This window comes from Amblyomma americanum, chromosome 3, assembly GCF_052857255.1.
Source record: "Amblyomma americanum isolate KBUSLIRL-KWMA chromosome 3, ASM5285725v1, whole genome shotgun sequence".
In the NCBI taxonomy this organism is placed as follows: domain Eukaryota; kingdom Metazoa; phylum Arthropoda; class Arachnida; order Ixodida; family Ixodidae; genus Amblyomma; species Amblyomma americanum.
In genome coordinates this window covers 79,852,553-79,874,574 of record NC_135499.1, presented here as the reverse complement: position 1 = coordinate 79,874,574, position 22,022 = coordinate 79,852,553, and the positions used below count along the sequence as shown (strand labels likewise).

General features: G+C 43.3%; 1 protein-coding gene across 1 annotated transcript in view; it reads left to right on the top strand.

Annotated features, from left to right (window-relative positions):
• The window catches only part of LOC144123101 (endothelin-converting enzyme 2-like), an 80,617-nt gene extending 59,900 nt beyond the window's left edge, over positions 1–20,717 (top strand). The window contains exons 16-25 of the mRNA XM_077656006.1: positions 4,419–4,496; positions 5,598–5,710; positions 7,071–7,129; positions 7,576–7,627; positions 9,409–9,473; positions 12,227–12,330; positions 13,354–13,410; positions 15,982–16,089; positions 18,738–18,796; positions 20,569–20,717. Coding sequence (XP_077512132.1) covers positions 4,419–4,496; positions 5,598–5,710; positions 7,071–7,129; positions 7,576–7,627; positions 9,409–9,473; positions 12,227–12,330; positions 13,354–13,410; positions 15,982–16,089; positions 18,738–18,796; positions 20,569–20,671 — 798 coding nt within the window. The 3' untranslated portion in view covers positions 20,672–20,717. The remainder of the gene's footprint in view (positions 1–4,418; positions 4,497–5,597; positions 5,711–7,070; positions 7,130–7,575; positions 7,628–9,408; positions 9,474–12,226; positions 12,331–13,353; positions 13,411–15,981; positions 16,090–18,737; positions 18,797–20,568) is intronic.
• Positions 20,718–22,022: the final 1,305 nt, after the last annotated feature.

Sequence of the window (22,022 nt, the reverse complement as noted above, 5' to 3'; positions counted from 1 at the left end):
GCTTTCGCCGGGGATGCTCCATTGGGTCTGCTCATGTCGATTTGGATAGCAGAATCCGCCTTTCTTTGCACAAGAATGAAGTCTCAGCATTAGTGACACATGACATTGCTAAAGCATACGACAGTGTTGAATATTCGATCCATCTTTCTAAATTGGCATTATTACGCGCACCGTACTACATTTTTGCATGGATCCGCGAATTTTTAACAGGACGCAGTTCTTTTGCTGCGACGGTTCCTTCACTTCAGACACCTATGCTCAAACCAGAGGCTTGCCACAAGGGTCACTACTTTCGCCACTTCTATTCAATTTGTTGATGTGCGGCATTCCAGTTAACCCTGAGGTTACAGTATATGTTTATGCAGATGACATAGCCTTCTTTGCGTCTGCAGCAGACATTCATGCCTTATATCGCTCTCTCAAGGATTAACTCAATGCGCTTGAGGTTTGTCATGATACACTCAATTCAGTATTAAATGTTCACAAAAGTAGCGTACTACTTTTTAAAACCAACATACCTCTGTATGTATCATTACGCTATCGCTCGGACATCATACCTCAGGTAGACTCGTTGAGGTATCTAGGCGTGATTTATGATGCCACTTTGGATTGGCAGCCCCACATCAAAAATAACGTGGAGAGAGGAGAGCGTGCACTAGGTAGGCTACTGCGGATAACAACAGGAAATTTGGTATGCGCCGTGATACGCTTGTACTTCTCTACAAAGCCTATGTCAGACCCATTTTGGAATTTGGCTGCATACTTTTTTCTGGCTCCCCTAAATATAAACTTCATCCATTGCTGCTAGAAAGGCGCGCACTGCGCCTCTGCCTAGGTCTCCCTCAATCAGTTTCTACCGCCGTTCTGTACATGGAGACTCGTATTCCCGATCTTACATTCCGGTTTCATCTGTTAACTGTCGGGACTTTTTTGCGAGCATTTGAGTCTCCTCCTGGTGCGGCTACTCCTATTTTCGTCTCTCACCCTGCCCTTTTTCTCACTCCTCATTGGCCAAAGTTCCGCCTACCTCAGGTTGTATTTACCCAGAATTTGCTATCCAATATTGGTGTGGATCTCACGTTTGTATGTAGAGTTGGTTGGGCAGTGTCTCGTGTGGATATTGCTTTTGATTTTATTTTCCCACCAAATGCGAAGCATCTGCCTTCTAGGATATTAAATGGAATTCTCTTGGATCACCTTGGCTAGTACCCGCAACATATTGTAATTTTTACAGATGCGGCTGGGATCGAAAGGAAGGCAGGGGTTGGTATTTTCTCAGAGTCTCTCTTGGAGCTTTTCGGTCAGAGTTTCGGATTACACAACCACATTTCTAGCAGAGTTTATGGCTCTGGGGCTGGCCGCTTTGGCGATTCCCACAACTGTTTATCAGGTAACATTCCTCTCAAATTTCCTCTCTGTTCTGCTGGCATTGGAGTCCACGCGAGACGCTTTTTTGAGCCGCTCACTAAACGTTTTTATTCGTGGATGGGTGAAAGAGGTGTGCTTCGTTTGGATACCAGGCGACAGCGGTATTTTACAAAATGAAGCAGCAGACTTCTTGGCAAAAGCAGCTCTAAATGCACCAGTTGTCAGTAGCGTCCCTAATATTGTTCTCTTTGCAATGACTCGATTTCAGCGTTTTCAGTTTATATCTACTGCATGCAACGATCCCTTACTCTTTTCTGTCGACTACCAACATCTCATGTACCCATGGAAGACTCGCGCATGTAAAACCCGACAGTGTGAGGTAACGATGACACTCATGCGGTGCACGATTCCCGGTTTAAATCTGTATTTATGTAGATGCGGGTTCAGTCCGACAAACCTCTGTGCGGCTTGTGGCGAAGTAGAGACATTGGAGCATTTCTTACTCTCTTGCCGGAGGTGTGCACATCAGAGGAAAACACATCTAGAAATTCCGATTACAAAATTGGGTCTCACCTTGTCGGTTCCTTTCCTCCTGTCTTTCGGCGCGAGCGCCAGGGGTTTTGCACTGCATCAAGTTTATGAATACCTCCACAAATATATAATAGCTACAGGCAGATTCCCTTGCTAAATGTTTCCAAAAAATTTCCGCATTCAATAAAGCATTTGGGTATTTTCATCTAACATTATTTATTCTCCAATATTCTCTCCCGATATTTGTTCCTTCTTTTTCGTTTAAAATAATCTGAAATTTCACCCAAGGTTCATTAAATAGCCTGACGCCAGCTTTTCCTATTTATGCAGTATCCCCACCAAACCCTGGCCAATCCCCGGTCGTGGGTATGTGCCATGCGACCAAGGCAACAACAAAAACAACAGTCGTTATGCGAGGAGAGGCAAAGGAAAGTTTGGCATTTTCGGCCTTGAACGTGGCGTTTCGATGCGCGGCCTTCACGCCGGCACCGTTTATAGTTACATATTAAGAAGTTGCGACCAATGGTTGCTTCCATCATAGGCAGTGCTTAAAGTCTAGCTCCATCGAATGGATCTCGAGTGATCTTAGCACAGGTGGATAGGGAGTGTGAGAAAGAAGCTTGCAGCCCGTTATACACATGGTTTTACAAAGAGATGAATTGATTTTAAAGGTCGTTGTTTACTAAATTTGTCAGCGACCTGAAACAAACTATCCCCACGCTGCAGCGGTGTGCTGATCGTTGTTTTGTAACCTTGGAGCTCACCGTCCAGCTCTGAACTGACTCGTGGTGTTAGGGTACGAGTTCCCTTTTTTCATCTTCCTTGTATTGTGCTGCCACTTTGTATTTTTTTCTGTCTCGCGTTTTATACGAAATGTTATTATTTTTGCCAAATACCACATCGAAATTTGAAAACGATAGGGTAGAAATATACAGATCGCCACTGAAAAGAAGCATAAAAAGGATTCCTTGCTTCAGATTCATGCAGTCTAAACTCTAGCATGGGGGGCGTCTGAGATCCCTTTTCAATATTGGTAGGGGGCCCAAATCCCTCGGAGACCTCCTGAATTTAAGTGCTTATCATAGTGAGCTGTGTTTGTCGGCGGCGGCCCCACGTAGTGGCGGCTCTTCGCGAGCGTCTGCGGGCCTTCATTGATCGGGCAGCTATGCTTCTTTGGAGGTTCTTGTATATTGGCTATTTTCATGAACAATGCTTTAGCGCAGAAGTCCTTAAACATTCCCTTTATGAAGAATAGTATTCAACACCTGTAAGCATTAAGCCTTTTTCGTACCGCACCTGCCAGAAAAAACCGCGCATAGACGGCCGAAAACGCCACTGACATTTTTGAATTAAGACGTCATGTCCATGTTTGTGGATGCGTCATTGTGGAAGTCCACTGGAGTGCTTTTTTATCTATGACAATGGTGTGCCATTTCTACATTAACCTAATGGCACACTCACAATGCTAAATCGCGTCATGCACAACCACGTGAAAAGATAGCATGCAAAAATAAAAGCTATTCACTCGTCCCGCCAAAAACCGCCGTGAGGCCTATCTTTTCTTATTTATTACCAACACATTTCGCTGTAACTGCAAGAGGTTGCGCCATACGATTGACAGGGAGGGTAAAAATGCAAATCAAAAGGACGAAATTCGTCTTGTATACAAAAGTATGAGCAGGCTTATGTCGCGTTCACATGTGTGAACAGAGCACCTGAAGGGGATGGGGAAGGTGTCAACATATCGCGGCAAGCTGGTTACACAACAACACTAAACAATTGAATAATTGTTATGACATCAGCCGTTATACTGAGCCACCCTGGGCCTTCACGTAACTGAGGTCCGTTAGCGCGTGTCAGGAGGTTCTCCTAACAAAGGGTGCTCCTGAAGTGGCACCTTCGGGCACAGAAGGTGCGCGGGCGATGCCTCCTCCAGAACTCCGTCGAATAGACGCTGCCCCAGTGTTGCTTGGATATTGCACACACGCACACACAGACCACGGCTTCTTCGCATAAAAGGACTATACCGCTAACGCAATGAAGAAAAGAATATAATTTCAAGATGTTAGGAAAGCGTGAAGAAACAAACACAGAAAAAAAGGGAGACTGGCAGAGAGCGCGGTAACCGTCAGATGTAGCGTGCGCGACAGAGGCCATGCAACAGTGAGAGTGGCGCTAGCGATAGAACGAAGGGGCGGATCTTGAATTGTTCTCACAGAAGAGGTTTCTCTTAAAAAGGCATGCAACTGTATAAGTGTGTAACTGTCACGTTAAGCAACTGCCACCTCCACGTGAGATTTCTGACCAATGGCGGCTATCACAGAATCTTTTAACCTAGCCGTAGCCTTGTTTGGCCAATAATTTTTATACCCACTCTAACAGCAATTAAGGCAAGCACGGAGCAGTTCGAAACACTAAATTTAAACATGGTGGCGACTATGCGAGCAATAATCGCAAAAGAGCGTGTGTTTTTAACATGTGTAGTCACACTTTGATTGACGTTCTTAAACACCCAACAGATAGAAGACGTCCGGATCCTGTCCCTCTTCCCTGCTCGATACGCGGCAAATTCCTTGGTCACAGCTCTCGTCAGAAAGGTCTGCATCATCAGTGTTTCTGACATTCTTCAAAACTCATCTAGGAAAAAAAAAACAGGAATGTCAAGAAGCAGCGCCCAATCAGACAGTTAATTATGCGACATGCAATGCGGTAATGATACCATCACGAAATTCATTTAACCATAAAACGAACATTCATGTTTAAATTTCTTCACAGTCGAAGAGTTCTTCAAACATTTAGTGGTTCCTGTCTTTTCAGGCAAGGAGCGATGCTCGTTCTGGGTTGCTAGTCTAATTGAATGATCCTAAGCACCACTGAGATCAAGAGGAACAAATGCGCTTGCGCAAGACATGTAATGCAAAGCCAAGATAACCGCTGATCCTTAAAGGTAATGTAGTGAATTCCAAGAGAAGGCAAGCGTAGCAGGGGGCGGCAGAAATTTAGGTGGCTGGATGAGGTTAAGAAGTTTGCGGGCATACGGTAGGCGCAGCTGGAATAGGACAAGGTTAACTGGAGATTGATGGAAGAGGTCGGTGCTCTGCAGTGGGCGTAGTCAGGCTGATGGTAATGATGATGAAGCACGTTTTGCTTATTGAACCTGCAAATGGTTCGAATTCAGGCGTTCTCTATGAAATTTATGTTCAAAGAACCATTGCACACAGTGGCAAAACTCGGCAACAAGTTGTAAGAACGTCAAACGATCTTGCCTTCAGAGAAATACGGGCACTGTTTCTTTGTATTTTTGCTTCCTCATGGCTACGTCTTAATGGCTAGCAGAAATTCCTGACTGTAAGTACTAAGTAAGCTTGTGCGCCATGAAATTCACGTAAATTAGCTGATAATGAGCAAGATGCCAGTGGTGTGCACAGTAGCTCATTTCTAGACGCAAAAGCGACTTTCTACTAATTACGCGACATATGAAGGCAACTAAACTCACTGTCCATGCACCAGTGAACGCTGATTCAACTTGTTCATAGCTCAATGATTACTTCAGTCATTACTCAATGAGCAGTTTTCTGTTTCTTCCTTTCGTTCACAAAATTTTCCTCAAAATTTCTGTCGCATAACATGAACGATCAGAAAATTTTTCAGCGTTTTTTTTTAAGAACTAAACGTGTTTCCATTTCTTCTTATTCAAGATACAAGCAGAAGTCCCTATGATGAGCCAGCCACTCGACTATTTCCTCAACATCAGCTCATTCCTTGGATCCATGCGTACCGACCCAAGGTGGCAGTTTCTGGTCGAAGGGAGGTACGTGCCCCTGCCGAGCATATACTGACCGTTGTTTTCCGTTCAATGAAAACAAGGATGGTAGTTTTGCACAGTAATTAAGTTTGGGGAGGCGTCCACGGTTCATTTTACGCTCTAGAGTCATTACAGCTGCTCATCCGCGAGGGAATTCGGTTAATTTAAAGACAACATACGACGCTGTTTAGGCACTAGCCACGCGCAGGCGTTTAAAGGACCTTCTGTAAACTCTGAACGATGCTACACAACACCTTGAATAGCTGAAAACCAGAAAGAGCACTAACAAGATAAAATTGCGCAAGCCGTTAATGAAAAGAACTCAGCTCCTCTCCATTGGACCGCGAGAGCACTTAATTCATGGCTCCGTTGTCCTGCCTCTCACGCCTTCGCTACTCTTGAAAATTGTGCGTGGGTGCACTGAAGAATTTTGAAATGGAAGCGCTCAAGATTCGTGAGGTAATCAACCACTGCATTGTTCATGCTCGTTACATGACAGTACTTTCATGGCTTAAACATCATATGATTTTAGCTTCGCTTATCTTGCATCACAGTAGCACATCGGGCACAAACAGCGGTGATGTTGGTGGCGACACTGACCAGGAATCGAAGACAAAACTTACAATTAAGTGGACAAAGAAATTCGCATAAAACCGCAGCTGTAATGTGTATTAAAAACATTTTACAACTGTTCTCAGTTGTACTCGCACTAGAGCAGAGCTCCGCGTAGCGAGCTCTGCCATCGCTATTTGCCATCGCCAGTTTTTACTATTCAAGTAAGGCACATAAAAACAGCTACATCATACCACTGAGACCCTGATGGATACAGGCTAAATGAGACTTCTTTAGCGCAAATTTGTTCAGCGAGGCACAAAAGGAGCGAAGCTAGGTGTCACACGCTGTTGGGGAGAACGTGGCGCTAGGTTTCCTGCCACCAAGCTCGACACAGGTTTTGTATTCCTTCGTCATGAGACGCAAATAATTTGCTCAGCCACGAGCATGTGAGCCGTAGCAGCCGATTTCCGCGCCGCAACAACCTTGAAGTTAGTGCAACGTGCCCTATTATACGACTTCATTCATCAAGCAAAATGCTTTGTGCCGCCCATGTGGAATAAGGAAACGCAGGTAACCTCAGGTAAGGAGCATTTTCTCGCACTAGTAACCTCAGGTGGATATGAAACCAATATAGAGATCTTCAAGTTAATAATACCTAAGGTGTGGCCTTCAAACGGCTGAATTTATTTTAACCATCGGACCCCTTGTGTTTGGTAGTATCCATTCTGTATTTCATGCGCGCCTGCTGCTATCAGATACTTATGAGATAAGTTGTCTATAAACGCGACTGTTTTCGCTTCTCTCGCTTTAGGAGCGGCGTGTCCCTCTTCATCACTGACTGCTATTATTACCCGGAACGGAATGCCGTCGGTAAGTCTATGACTGCTTTCGTTTTTTTTTTTAATTTTTGTACTTATATCTGAATTCGCGAATAGACACTTTAGAAAACTACAAGCGCTTCGCTACCGTGAGTGGTTGGCTCATGCTTCGTATGACTCTTTGTAACTTACATGATGTTCTCGCTTGCAGACAACTGTTCTTAAATGCGCGCACTTTCACAAAGCTACTAGTACCGAACCAACATTTCATATTTTACTTCTTGGTTTCCGCAAAACATTATCACGTCTTTGCCTATTTTACAGGATTTTACAGTCTTTCACAAGAGCTGGTCGTGTTTCTCTTTCGCATTGATGCAGTAAACCAAAGTCTACTTCTAGTTATGCTAAACCAACCACTGGGTTTCACAAAGTTGCCACTTATTGTAGAGATAGTCTGTCTTTGAAATGTTGACGACGTGATTTTGCTTTTACTTGCAGTTCTTCCACTTAGCCTCTTCAATATTTCTGTACCAACCTCAGCGAAAGAAGGGTACGTTTTGCAGAAATTTAAAGTTCCTTTAGTGAATGCTATTTTTTAATTGTAAAAAATAATACACTCGCATAAGCCAAAACATGAGACAAGTGAACGCATTGAGTGATATAACACCTCAAATACGCTGCTTGGGAAAAAATGTGTAAAGGTATGTCAGCTATTGGACGAAAACGGTCTTTTCGTTCCTGCAAGATTTCTTCTGAAGTAAGCAACCACAACTTCATGCTAGCAGCCGATTTCAGACTTCTCTGTACGCAGTTGGCAAACGCAACTGCTAGAACTTCAGTATGCCATTTGGTTAGCCGGTAAGGAACACTTCCAGGAACGTGATGTGCTAAGAAAGTTTCGTTGCTTATGCTTCGTTCTCACAGAATATACCGTTAAATTTTTGAGCCCCAGTTTAGTTGATACACTGCATGGATAGCTGAAATGCCCGAACGGTTTCGTCGTCCCTACTCATAAGGTAATTGTTGTCGTACACTGCCGATTCATAAAAAAAGTATTCTGAAGAACCGTGTGGGGTAAGCGCTCTAAACATTGGTTTGCCGAAAATTGCACGTCCAAATTTTACGTTAGAGCTGTGCATGTAGACACACGTGGAGGTGTGAGTGCACGACACAACTAACTGCTGAATGAAGCAAAAACTTCATACTGCCCGTACTACTTCGAAGCCCGTGACTTCATACTGCTGTATGAAGTCACGACTGTCAAATTTTAAATCTCCCTAGGTACTGCTACAACCGAGATTCTAGTTTTGCAATTTTTGAAAGCGCACCTGCAGTATCAAATGTGGCTATAGCTAGGCTAGGATGTACCCGCTTAGTTTCTAGTTTCTCTTTAACTATAAATACTTTGAGCAGTTCGGTAAGGCAAACAGGTTGGCCGCGTCAACTCAAACCAGCCTTTTCCCGTACATAGAGTTTGTAATAGTTAGACAGAACGAATGTGCGAAATTTAAAAGGGACCTCTTTTTCCACACTGTTCCGACTGGACAGGAGGATAATACTGCTATTCATTTCCGCCAGTGCTTAGTAGCATGGTGTGAGACAGATTTTGAGGCACTAAGAAAATGTTGCCCAGTATGGCATGCTGAAAACGAAGTTCAGAGTCACCAGACAATGCGTAGCGATTGTTGTCTGCTCGTGTTCTAACTCAACCGGAATACCTGCATTCGTTAAGAATGAAAAGTGACTGAGATTACCTGCGTAGTGTTTGTTCTTTACTGCACTCAGTAACGGAAACACAAGTTAATTGATTCATTCTAAAATTTTAATAAACTATCTGGCGCAACTCGTATGTCTATGACGTTAGCTAAGTCGGCACAGCCAGGTTCAAGCAAACAAATGGCTTAAACAAAAATGACAGAAAGCTGACCCATTACGGTTCTTATAGTGATATCTCGCTAGACACCACTAAACCGCTGAGAGCTGAAGCGATGTGAGCGCTTTGTGTAAAGGTCAATTTTTCGTGAGCGGGTTCTGTCAATGCACGTAAGATGCAATGCACGTGGTGTTCAATTTATTTCATTGTCCTGAATAAATAAACACAGTATATGTTGTCTTTATTGTTCATTTATAGGCAGCAATGGGCGATTTCAAAAGCCGTGTGATGACATTGCGCAATGATTTTTGTTCTATCGTTTTACATAGATACTGACAATTCTCAGTGCAGTAATATAATCCAGATGGTAATGTTTGGTAATGACTGTCCTCGTGCTATCCTTTATAGGTGTATCGAGAAGTTAACAGATATTGCCTGTATATTTCTCTTTCCGACAGGATGTTTCATATGCCACGAATAGGGCCCCGGTTGGCGAACTGCCTGTTCCGGGCCACTTTTGGAAGTAAGCCGCTACATGACCGCTTTTACTTGAGCTCTTCAGATACACATGCTATATCTGTGACTAAGAGTGTTCATATTTCTTCTCGTTGGATCAGTGTACCCCGCGATTCTTTCGGGATTAACAGTCAACAATGTAGCACCATCAAGATGGTCTGTGCGTTTTGCGGAACCAGGTTGTAGTTTAGAACAAGCTTTCTTCCCTCGATTCATTATTTCCCATCTCCGGTATTGGTAGCCTCCACCTCACCCATTACACCCAATTAAATAAATTTATTTTTATGTACTTGCCTTGACGTCACGGATTGCTGCAAGCAATGACAGGGAAATAAAAGAATGCATCCTCCAGAGCATCTTCATGATGCGCAAGCCTAAATTACTCGTACTGGCATTAAGCTAGAAGTACTGCCTATTTTGCTAGTCAAGTTGCATACAGTGCGCAGTGGGTTGTATACGACACCAGACATAAAAGCATAGGGCTGGGGCCTTGTGTGTCCTCGTTGCGCTTCACATTAAGGTCTTCGCAGGTGTTTGGAGACTGCACCGCACACCTTCCCGGGTGTGCTAACGGCTCAAACTACGGCGTGTTAGTAGCTATTAGTCGTTCGTGCGGTTAAAATGAAGCTTATAAGCAGCCTGCGCTGTATTCAGGTCTTTGGGACACGAAAATGAGGTATCCTTTATATGCCAACAAAAGAGAATTTTTTCTGTTTTCTTTGACCTCCTATAGAGCGATGAAGAGTCTCTGGCGCCAGCTAACGCGACGTAGCGAAGGCATTAGGCGTCAAACCAAATTCTGCGCTACGTGCACGTGGCAATCGCCGCGGCATTATTTCCTTTGTTGGAGTGTCAGTGTTACGTGGTCCGTCAGGGCCAGTAAACATCCCGCCGCAGCCGGCCAGTGGATGTCTGCACGTAGGTATTAACTTCACTCTTGCCTCAGTGCAAGCTGGTTACTGAGCCAATTGAACAAGCGGTGTGCTATCGGACGATATAAACAATACGCCGCGAGCTGTTTACTTCCGATTGAGGTTAGCCATAAAGAAAGGCTCCAGGCTTCCTACATTAGCAGCGAAATGTCATCTGCGGCGTACGGGCACTTGGTGCAGTATTTCAGGATAGTTTCTGGTAATGTTCGTGTATATGTCCAGCGATTAAAATGTGTGCGGCTGTTTTGGTCAGACTGCGATTTCTTAGTTTAGCCACAGCTCGGACAGTCAGGCTATTTTTTGTGACCGAGCACTCCAGTTCGCCGTGCTTGGTGGTGACCGGATGTGGCGCAGTTTTCGGGAGGGCCGGAGCGGCATCACCTTCATCTCCGACCTGCTTTTTAGGCAACCAAAGGAATGTTTCGAAGTAGCGCGGCTAGAACATGTTTACTTCGTGGCAGAAAATTCCACATGCCATTTCAGGCACGGGAGTGCTAGAACCGAATATAAGTGAAAATTATTTTCCATTTGGCTCTTTGGAATACCTTTAGCATATTGCGAGCATTCACCGTGCTCTGCCTCCCCCCGCCCTTTCCTCCGTCGTCTACAGGTCTGTTATCTGCAGCGGATAACATGCTTCCGAAGTTCATTTCGTTTGTTCACGGATGCTTGTCAGACAGACCGTGCGCTATAACTTTCTTTTTGATTTTCGAATAGTTAGCAACGATTCTGTGAATTGCGGACAAGTAGGGCTTTCTTGGCCATAACTTTTAACTGGAAGGCATCTGTGAAATATTGTGAGATGCTGTTATGAACGTACTAATGAGAGTTGTCTAACCTTTCGATGCATAAATTTACAGTTCTTGCATTTACAGTTCGTTTTACTCTCGCACCGAGTGGTTAAGACTGTTGTAGAAAACCAATGAGGTGTGTTTTGGCTATACTTGTGACACAGCTGTAGAATATATTAGGGTGCTGTTATGAACACAATCATACTCATGATATGATGTTCCGATGCGTAGAAAAATCTTGCTTCTAAAGCTTGTCAACCACTCGCGCGAGTTGTTAAGACTGCCATAGGAAATGAACGCGGCCCGTTTTTGACGATAAATAGGAGAAACCTACAAGCACTCCGAAGAGCTGCCTGCGGATATAATGATCGTTATGATGCGGTCTTTCAGTATGCGAAAAAAAATGCGTTCATAAACAACTGCCAGTTGAAAAAATGTGTTTACCCACAATTTCTGGGTTTGTGAACGATGTAGGTTACAAGCCTCGAAACATGCGCTGCATTTCCGATGAGGCTTCGCATTTGCCACCGCATTGAGCAGAATCAAGTGTAGTAACAGCTATGGCTGCATGAGGAAGCAGTGCCCCTGATAGCGTAAGTGCGAGTAGTCATAAAAAAACTCCCGCATTAGCTGGAGAATGACACTTAGGATCGCTGAGGAAAAGGCGCCGGTAAAACAGTGTCAATCACTATTGCGATGCAAATCAAAAGACCGCGCAAGATATAGATCGTTGGAAGAAATGAGAGAAATCCGTTGTCTACCTTCGACACGGTTAAATGTGGGGTGCCTGGGAATAGCGTACAAATTTAGAACGGTGTTCAAGATTGGCACGCTACTTCCGCTAAGCGATGAAAATTTATCTTCCAAGATTGGTAATCTAAATGAATGCGGAAGAACACTTTCAGGTTGTCTGTCCTCTTTTGTCTACGTCCTCATCTCTTGCACTGTTTCATCACATATCATCGACCAACTAGCCTGCACCTCAGCTGTTGTAAGCAAGGCGATCAATTAAGTACAGTCTTATTGTTTCTTTTCAGTGAATATTTTCAACGATGTCAACTTTTTTTGGACTGATGTGACTTTGAAACATCTTGAAGCCACTTCGAAGTGCTTGGAAAAACACTACAGCAAACAAAACAAGGTAAACGCTGGGAATCCTGGCCTGTTTACTATTTTGGCGGTGCTGTTACAAAATAGTCTCCATCCTGAATCGCCTACATGCAAGTTCGGACTATAACTGCTGATGCGATGATATGCCTGTACGATTTTACTCGCTTCTAAGGCTTGAGATCTTTTTCTTGTCGAAAAAAAGGTACTTATGCAGCAAGACCGCAGCAAGACTTTGGTTTGAGCTAGTTGGCGCAGAGACATAGCTGAAGGATCACAACGGCACAGGAAAACAAGGACGAGAACACGCACGGGCGCCGTTGACGTTATACAGCTGCGTTCTGCCAAGAGATGCTTCTTTTCTGCTCTAGAGCACGGCTTTATATATTATAAAAAGGTTAATTTTCATAGAGTGCCCGAACATACTTTTTACAAAGGGGCCGTACCATCCGGGGCCGGTATAATGATTCCTGGCCGAATGGATACAATGTTTTAATTTCCGTCACTTCGCTATTCGCTGAAGCAACGCTACGTCTTAAAATTGGCATGGAATCGGTTTGGGAATCGTTATATTTACCACCCCAGAATACGATTTCGGGTCATGCTTGCTTTCTGACACCGCAGATATTTAATCGCTGGCCAATTGCATTCCGTCTTTGTGACAAGGGAATGAGGCAGAGTAGGAAACTTCGACCGACCTCAGCAGGAGATCTCTGTTCACAGAAAAACGGTTTGGGAAAGAGGAGCGATATTTTAGTTTCTGGAAATGAGCTGCAGCGTTTCGTTGTAAATTATTAATGCAGCAAATATGTAAAATATAGAACGTAAATATTAATTCGCTTCTATTTATAACTGAAAAGCTTCAGCTTTTTCCCAGTTTATCTATAGTCCCCCGCATTGATGGGTCAATCGTTCTAATGCCGAGTGATGCGCTAATAGATGTTGCTACTACACGAAACAAAGGCTAAAGAAATTCTCATCGTTGCTTGAAAAAATATTTTGGACTCATTTGGCCACACCACGCTTTGCTTGTACTTATGAGTTCTGCTTCCTGCAGGTCATGTCTATGGAATCTAGGGCAGAAGAAAGTTCTGCTCTGGTCATCGCCTTTGAGGTAATTGATACACCTGCTTCAGTGGCTGAAAAATAGCCAGTAAAATGATAGATGTGAACGCACTGAAAAAACTATTGGTGGAGAACAATAACATAATGCAATTTGATGGTTAGGTTTTCTTCCACCTTTTCCAGTATTGGAAACGTAAAATCTGCGAAAGAAAATTCTTTCTATTTATTTGTCATACTGCCGATCATATTGAAGATCCAAGCATGAGGACAACACGCAAAATGGACAGCTATAAGTAGCATGTAGTATCATTCCGCGGTGTTAATAATTCTCAAAAGGAATGAGTAGTCGAAAAAAAAAAGAAAATTAAAGGTATCTGATCACAGTACAATACAAGTGAACCTAATTAATAGTTTGGTTCTGTTTACCGGATATAACGTCCCGGAACGACTCAGGTTGTGACGGACACCTAGTGGTGGGCTCCGGAAACAAAACAACCTTGTGTTTTTAAATGAACTAAGATCACATAGTACACAGACCTCTAGTACTGAAATGCGACCGCCGCGGCTGGGATCGAACACGCGTCCTACGGGTCAGCAGCGGAGCACCATAACCGAGCCACCGCGGCGTCCCTGAACCTAAATGATGGTGACGAGTGAGGCGTGTAGTCAAAAGTGATATCCAGCGGGCAGTATCAAGCGCCAGGCTGTTATTTATAGAGATGGAAAGGAATTCTGGACGAATTTTTCTTCTTTTTGCGTGAAGGGGTAGGACATTGTTACATTTAACTTGTTTAGTGGGAATCGGATGGTGATAATTTGGAGAAAGTTAACCTTGCAGCTTTTATTTAGATTCTTTCAAGTGTTTTATTATTAGCTTTGGCATATAGATCCTAAAAAACCAAGGCACAATCTAATTTAGGAATTATGAGTGAGTTGTAGGTGAGTTTTGTAACGTCAAAGGAACCTTTCGAATGTTTATTGCGTAAAAAAGCATACCTTGCGACAGGAGAACGCAGACATATTTGCACTTATGGATTCCAGGGCACGTAGTTAACGTTACACCCAGGTATTTAAAACCGGAGACTTCCATAGCTGGTGCTTGTCCAATGTGTTATTTATGATAGTTTTAATTTTTATATGGTAATCGAGGAAAGTTTGTTTTTCTTTGTTTAAATCCATGCGTCATTTCTGGCTCTATGCAAGGATGCTGGAGAGATACTGAGGTCAACCTGGTGACTAAAACACTGTAATGTCACAGTAAAATACGCAATCATCTGCAAACAAACGAATCTCTATGCTAGAAGCTACTGTTTAAAAGATGTCATTATTATGCAGCAGAAATAATGGCCAAGTACACTCCCTTCATGTACTCCAGAAGAGACTGCAGCACCACCTGACCCTGCACCCTGAATTGAAACATTATGTTTGCGGTAATTTATTTGTCTGAAATCCAGAAAAGTTATATAGCCGGAAGGCCAATAGTTTTAGCTTTTAGAATTAATTTACCATGAGCGACGTTGTTAAAAGCTTTGCTAAAATTTAAGAAGAATAAATAAACTTTGGCATCACTGCCGAGAGGGAACGCAAGCGAATGAACGACTGTACTGAATAGGTTGCTGCTGAGTACCCTTTCTGGAAACCTACCTCACATTTGGATTGAACGGAGTGCCCATTTTTAAAAATTAGTGCATTCGGTTAGAATTAAGGTGCTCAGTTTTTTATACCGCAATGAAATTCTGATAATGAGCCGATAATTAGCTACTAGTTAAACGATCACCCTTCGAGGTACAGGGATGATTCGCGTGACAGTTAGCTAGCAGTGAACGATCACTTCTATTAGATACAGAGGCGATTCGGGCGGACTTTTTGTCGTCTGTACATTTTCCAATTCTGAAGGGTACTCGAACCAACACAAAAACTTTGCAATTGAATCCGCATACTGCCGTAAAAATATGTTCAGAATGTTTTCGAGGCCACACTTTTTTATTTTTCATTTCATTAGTATAAACAATACTACATAGTAAGGAGAATTCAATTATGTGTCGTGAGATGAGGCTCTAGGAGTGCGTGTACTGCAAATTTTGCAGAAACTTCAAAAGTGGGTTTTAAAATGTTGGGCAATGACTCTTTGTTAGTGGAACTGGTTATTGATATCTGAGACAAAACGGCTTTTTTACCAATTGTTTATTACTGGATCATTTCTGATGCATTCGTCATAAATTCTGCAGAAGAATTTCTGAAGTAGTAATTTCTGATTCAAAATCACACTGAACAGAAGCATTTTTTTTACTTCAAAAAAGAAAGCATGCTTTTTGTTTGTATCTTGCAGAAATCGACTTCATGCTTTCCCCGATAATTGTTCCTGAAGAAATACTCGCGATCTGCGACACTATGTGTGCTAACGCGCTGATATCTTTGTCTCTAAGGTATTATCTCTCACTGTGTTGTTTTTATGTGGGAAGATAAGCCACACATAACGATCCGCCAAGGAACGTGCTATGAATAAACTGATTGCCTGATATGCGAGTGAAGTGGGTGCTCAACGCTTTGCGCAGAGTGCTCACTGACATGATGTCATAGATTTCTGCGACTATTCCTTACTTCTTGGCTTTCTATGCAGGCTTTTAAGGAAAAGCTGTTCACAAAGCAATACATGAACAGCGACTATGGCCTCTATGGTCTGCCTGACGTGACGGCAGACCAACTTTTCTTCGTATATTACGCTCTCGTAAGTGCGATTCGCTGATGACATTGCCTTGCTTAGTCACTCAGGGGGCAAACTGCAAATTATGATCAATGAGTTGAACAAGCAGAGCAGTACGGAAGGTCTAAAATAATATCCAAAAAAACCAAATTAATATTCAACAGTGTAGCAAAGGAACATCAGTTCACAATCGGCAGCGAGGTGCTGGAAGTTTTAAAGGAATACGTCTCCTTAGGGCAGGTTGTGACAGCTGATGCAGGTCATAAGACGGAAACAATAAAAGGATAAGAATGGGGTGGAGCGCATATGGCAGGTTCTCTCAGATCATGAATGATAATTTACTGATATCCCTCAAAACAAAAGTGCACAACAGCTGTATTTTTACAGGTACTCACCTACCGGGGAGAAACGTGGAGGCTAACAAAAAGCATTGAGTTTAAGTTAAGGACAACGCAGCGAGCCACGGAAAGAAAAATGAAAGGTGTAACATTAAGAGACCGGAAGCGGGCCGAGTGGGTGAGGGAACAAACAGGGGTTAATGACATCCTAGTCGAACTCAAGAGGAAGAAATATGATTGGCAGGGCATGCAATGCGAAGGCAAGATAACGCTGGTCCTTAAGGGTAACGAAGTGGATTCCAAGAGAAGAGACGGGGGCGGCAGATGGTTAAGTGGGCGGATGAGATTAAGAAGTTTGCAAGCATTGGGTAGGCGCAGCTAGCAAAGGACAGGATTAATTGGAGAGACGTGGGAGAGGCCTTTGCCTCTGCAGTGGGTGTAGTGAGGCTGATGATAATGATGATGAAGTGCACATTGGAAACCGGACAGCGCAACTAGGGCATCTTCATCCAGTAAAGTAAACATATTTGCGGGCTTGTGAACGACAAAGCATAGATGAAAACCGAACGCATACCATTTTAAAGAGAAGAGGCCATGAGGGGCCCTTGAAGAAACCGTATTTTGTAAACCCTGCGTACATTAAAAAGTACCTCCAATGCTTACCTTTTTCCCCATTGTTTGTGCATAGAAGATACCTGCGTTCGATAGCCCTACTCTCTCGTCCAGTTATCAGATGTGTACCGTTACACTTATCTTTTTCCTTTGTTTCAAATAAACCGAGTATATTTAAGCGAATGAACACAAATTGTAGTATACCATGGTGTGAGTAATCACATGTGCACACCCCATAAATGAATCCCGCTCCTGGCGTAACCTGAAGCCTTTGAAAAACTAGCCAGGTAGCGGCATATGCGTAGATGGCGAAATTCAGGGCGCTGAACCAAACAACTGTCCGGTTGCTTCATGAAAACGGTCACCAATTTGAAAACGTTGTAGGCTTTTTTGTGGTTGGAGCATAACTGTGACTGTGTATTTCATGTACGTCAGTGCAAAAATCACGTTTATTTAATCTGTGTTAAGTTTTGCCTTCTTGTATCATGCGAAGGTGCTGGTGCTGCAAAGTTGGGTCGTAGTTGACGAACCATGGTCCCGTCCGTCCTGGTGGATGCTGCGCCACACCATTCCAGTGCAAATTATGCCATATTTTCTTTCGCGAGTCTGTCTACCCTCGCTTGAGACTGTCGTCAATGGACAAGCGTCGTCCTGAGTCTCTTCCGAAATAGTTTATATGCAAACATCTGTAGGATGCGCTTTCATTATGATGCTTCTTCCCTCTAACTTTTTGCCTTTAATCACATGCTTGTTTTTTTTTTCTACCAGATTGATTGTAAAACATTTTATTCGCCGGGAAGAGCTTGGCAAGAGGTCGCGTTAAGTGGTCGAGAGTACATAGCCCTCGACGACTTTGTCAGCCCACTCCACCGCCAAAACTTGCGTTCTGGGGTCAGAGCTAGCCAGCACGGTCTCCCACCGCTCGAGAGAAGGAGCTGTAACTAGATCACCCGGAGGTGGCTATATTTTGCAGTCCCACAGGATGTGATCGTAGGTAGCACGTTGGCCACAGTGTTTGCAGTTTGGGTTGTAAAGATCTGGATAAATGTGCGCGAGGAGTGATGGGGTGCGTATCGATCTCGTCTGTAGACGACGCCACGTAACCTCTTGTTCTTTAGTAAGTCTTTTGTCTGGAGGGGGGAAAATTCTCCTCTCTAGTTTAAAATGATTGGTGAGATCATGATATGTGATCATTGAGTCCTTCGTGAAATTCAGGGAGCCAGACTCATCCACTGCCCGGTCGACGAAACCTCGGGCTTTATTGTGGGCTGCCTCGTTCCCCGGATTCCCCGAATGGGCTGGGACCCATATCAATTCGGAATAATTTGGTGAGAATTTGGTTGCGTTAAGGATTCTAAGGGAGGTGTTTGTAATTCGCAAATTAGCGAAATTATTGATACCCATTTTGGAATCGCTGAGGATGATGCTCCCTTGGGTATGTGCTAAGGCGAGGGCTATAGCCGCCTCTTCTGCCGTTTCAGAGGATTTCGTTTTGATTGTCGCCGAGACGATGTAGTCACCATTCTCGTTCGCAACCACAACTGCAAAGGCATTGGTATTTTTGTATTCTGCCGCATCTACATAAAGTGTTGCAGCGCACTGTCTGTATTTCTTATGTAAGGCTTTGGCTCGTGCTTGTCTTCTACCCTCATGGTGTAAGGGGTGCATGTTTCTACCAGAGCTTTCTGTCCTTTCTTCACAGAATGGCTGTTCTTGTTTCAGGATTATTGTGCAAGGCCAGATAATACTAGCAAATCAAGCAATACAGTCTTACGAGACAGGTAAATAATTATCTTTTATTATAGAGTAGTGTTTGGTTGCTCCTGCTCAGTAGTCACGGCCAAGCGAAAATGTACGGCGTCTTCTAGGGAACTGTTTTGTTGATACTGCATCAAGAGTAAGTTCTTGGTGAACTAATTTTGTTTTAATTGCAATTTGCTGCCAAAGAGACAGACAGCCTTAGTAGCATAAATATTGAGTAAATGACGTATATTTCATTGTATTTTATAATTTATAATGTGGAAAACAACACTAACCTTCAAACCTCAAACAATGAGTAAATGCCACACTCATCAGACGAGGAGAGGTAATGACGTGCTTGTTCTGACAAACATATGAGGGCGAAAAGTCACTTCAAGCGAGCAAAATATAGGGGAGTGTTTCTTTATTATGTAGGGTTAATCAGTGGGTATATAGTAGTGGAAAGATATTTTGCTTGAAATATAATTATGGAGACAAAAAAACAACTGCATGCCACCGGTGGTATCTAAGCACACGGGCTCCAAGTCCAGTGGGCAGTGCTCTACCTACTAAGCTACTACAGTGGCTGTCCAAACTTCTACTGTCAAAGGCATTCGTGTTGTAATATAACTTCGAGAATGTTTACCTGCACTACCGCCAAACATAGCAGCGGAAGCAGAGGCGCCCTGTCATACCGCAAGCACCACATGGAATGTAATCGATCGGAGAGGGAGGAAGTTCTACGAGAACCCTCTTACGCTGCCTGTGGCGTCAAGTCTGCTAGGAACGAGGCCATCGTTAACCAATTAGCGGAAAAAGACAGGTAAATGCTACACTTGTTACGACATTGTTACAGTGCAAAAGATGAGAACGAGAGGAGTACACGGCTGCAGTGTTTGACTTACAACTCGTCTTTATTGCGCGTTTTCCACTTAAATATCGTGGCAAACAATCTCAGATGAAAATACGCACACATAAATTTGACAATAATGACTTTACAAGAGCTCTGCACAGGAAACAGTGACACATTACCACCTGTGCGGATTTGTCTACCGATCTTTCAGAAAGCGTAGTTCTTTATCAGACAGAGCTATTGAGCCGGTGCTTGCGCATTGATGTTGCCGTCAATGTATTTCGTAGGCTTCAATGATCTTGCTGGTTATGTTGATGCGGCCACGTGTCAAAACTTCGCACTGACTGAAAATGAGGAAACGTAGTTTCTTCTTTTTCTCCTTTCTTTTTCTTTGCAGTCTCTGCAATTAATCCCAGATGACCAGCCACGGTGATTCGCACGTTATTGTGTTCCCGTAGCCGGTCACTGAGGCATCTACCTGCTTGTCCCGTGTAGTGCTTGCCACATGATAGCAGAATTCTGTATACAGCCTTGCTAGTTCAATGTTCAAAATTTTTTTGGTACTTTTTGGCGCAGCCCGCCTTCCTTGTGTTGCGTTAATGAAACCGGGAAATGCGTAGGGGGGATTTTTATTTTTATATTTCTTTTTTATACAACAGGTGATTAGTAGTAAAATCACTTCTTACCTGAAATATTTAATGAAACTGCTGGCCTTCTTATAAATTCCACATAGTATCTCTTAGCTTTAAAGGACAAAGATATTCAAGAAACTTTTCTGTGTCTTCAAAAAGAGGCACTTGGATGAAGTTATAGTCCCTGTCCGTATCCCTCATACGTTGTCCCTGTTTTGTTTCTTCGGATTTTAGAATGAATATTGTTGGATGTGCAAATAACTTGCCTTTTCTAATAGCTTTCAATGCAAATTAATTCACTCTATTTTTGTGTTCTTTTCTCTTCCAGAGTAAACGTCCCACTGAAGAACTCGTACGAGTTTGCGACCGCGTTCAATTGCGCTGCTAACGCTACGATGAATCCAGCTAAGAAGTGCAGCTTCTGGGATTGACCGAATTCACCACACGATTCGATTACGGCAGCTCCTATGTGTACTTCGGGCGAGGAGTAAATATGCTTAGTTTAAAAACGACTCGTAACGGCATATTAAACTGCGTTCCTAATCATGGTTGATCAACATATGAAACCGTTCTGTATTTCCATCAAGGGTCTCAAGCGATGTCTTCATATGACGTACTTTTTGAAGAGCGAAAATTTTGTTTCCATAATCGCTTTTATGTATCGCGTATGCACAGAGCAACGAAATATTTTCATCAGATTATGCCAAATACCAGTTTTTTATTTGGCTTTGAAGAATACAGCGAAACATGTTTCAACTTATTCTCGCCCTGTGGTGCGGTATTAGAGCAGCGATACTCGCATGAGGAGGCTTTGCACTGGATGGCATTACTTCTATTTTCCCCTCAATAATAGACTAGATTACAGCTGTCCGTGCTAGTTGGCGTTACATTTTTCAGGGTGCGTAGTGTACAGTCATGGACGGAAAATTTGCTGGATGCCGATTAACGGAAAAATATTATTTGCGCATTGACTCGCTAGCCAATTAGACGGTATTTCAAGGACTGCATTTTGTCTGCGTCCAGGGCGATAACGCAGCGCCGTCTAGGCAAGCTATCTAATTCTTCTGCTCTTCCTGTCTCCTTCTCTACTTCCCGTCCATAATATTCACTAACATACGCGATCCCGGTTAACCTCACCGCGTTTCTTTGAGCGTGTAAATATACGGGCATACACTTGTCAGGGTTCAGCGACTGCCAGCGTAAAGAACAGTGGGGAAATACGAATCCTGTACATCGTTTAAAAAGTCTGAATAACATGATCTAATCAAGGTAAATGGAGGAGCTGATTTTTCGTTATTCATCTTGCTGGTATGCCAACGGAATTCAAGCTATAACCTCACAAATTGGTTAGAACCCTGAGATGTGAGAATAATCTACGTACCGGTCGTAAAACTGTTACCGGCATCGAGGGCTGGCAATGAGCACAGCGACAGAGCGACACACGTTATCGAAGTGCAGGGAATGCCACGAAAGTTCCTAAAAGCATGTTAGTGTGACCGACTTGCACAGGTGAGCGCAAAAGAGGTGCGGCGCTTCTGCTACAGCTTAACCTTTCATTCTATCTTACTCTTGAATATAGCTAGGATAAATTTAACGTAGCGTATTGCTCTGTTTGCTTTCTTTATGCTTTTAGCGTTCTTACCTATGATAATTTTCGTTTCCTATAAACTTCTTTCGTCAGCTGGCTCTCTCATGATACAGTTCACATGTCGAAATACCCAATTACAGGATATTGGTAAACTGCTGTCCGTAAATTCAGAGTGCCTTCCAGATTCGTTCAGA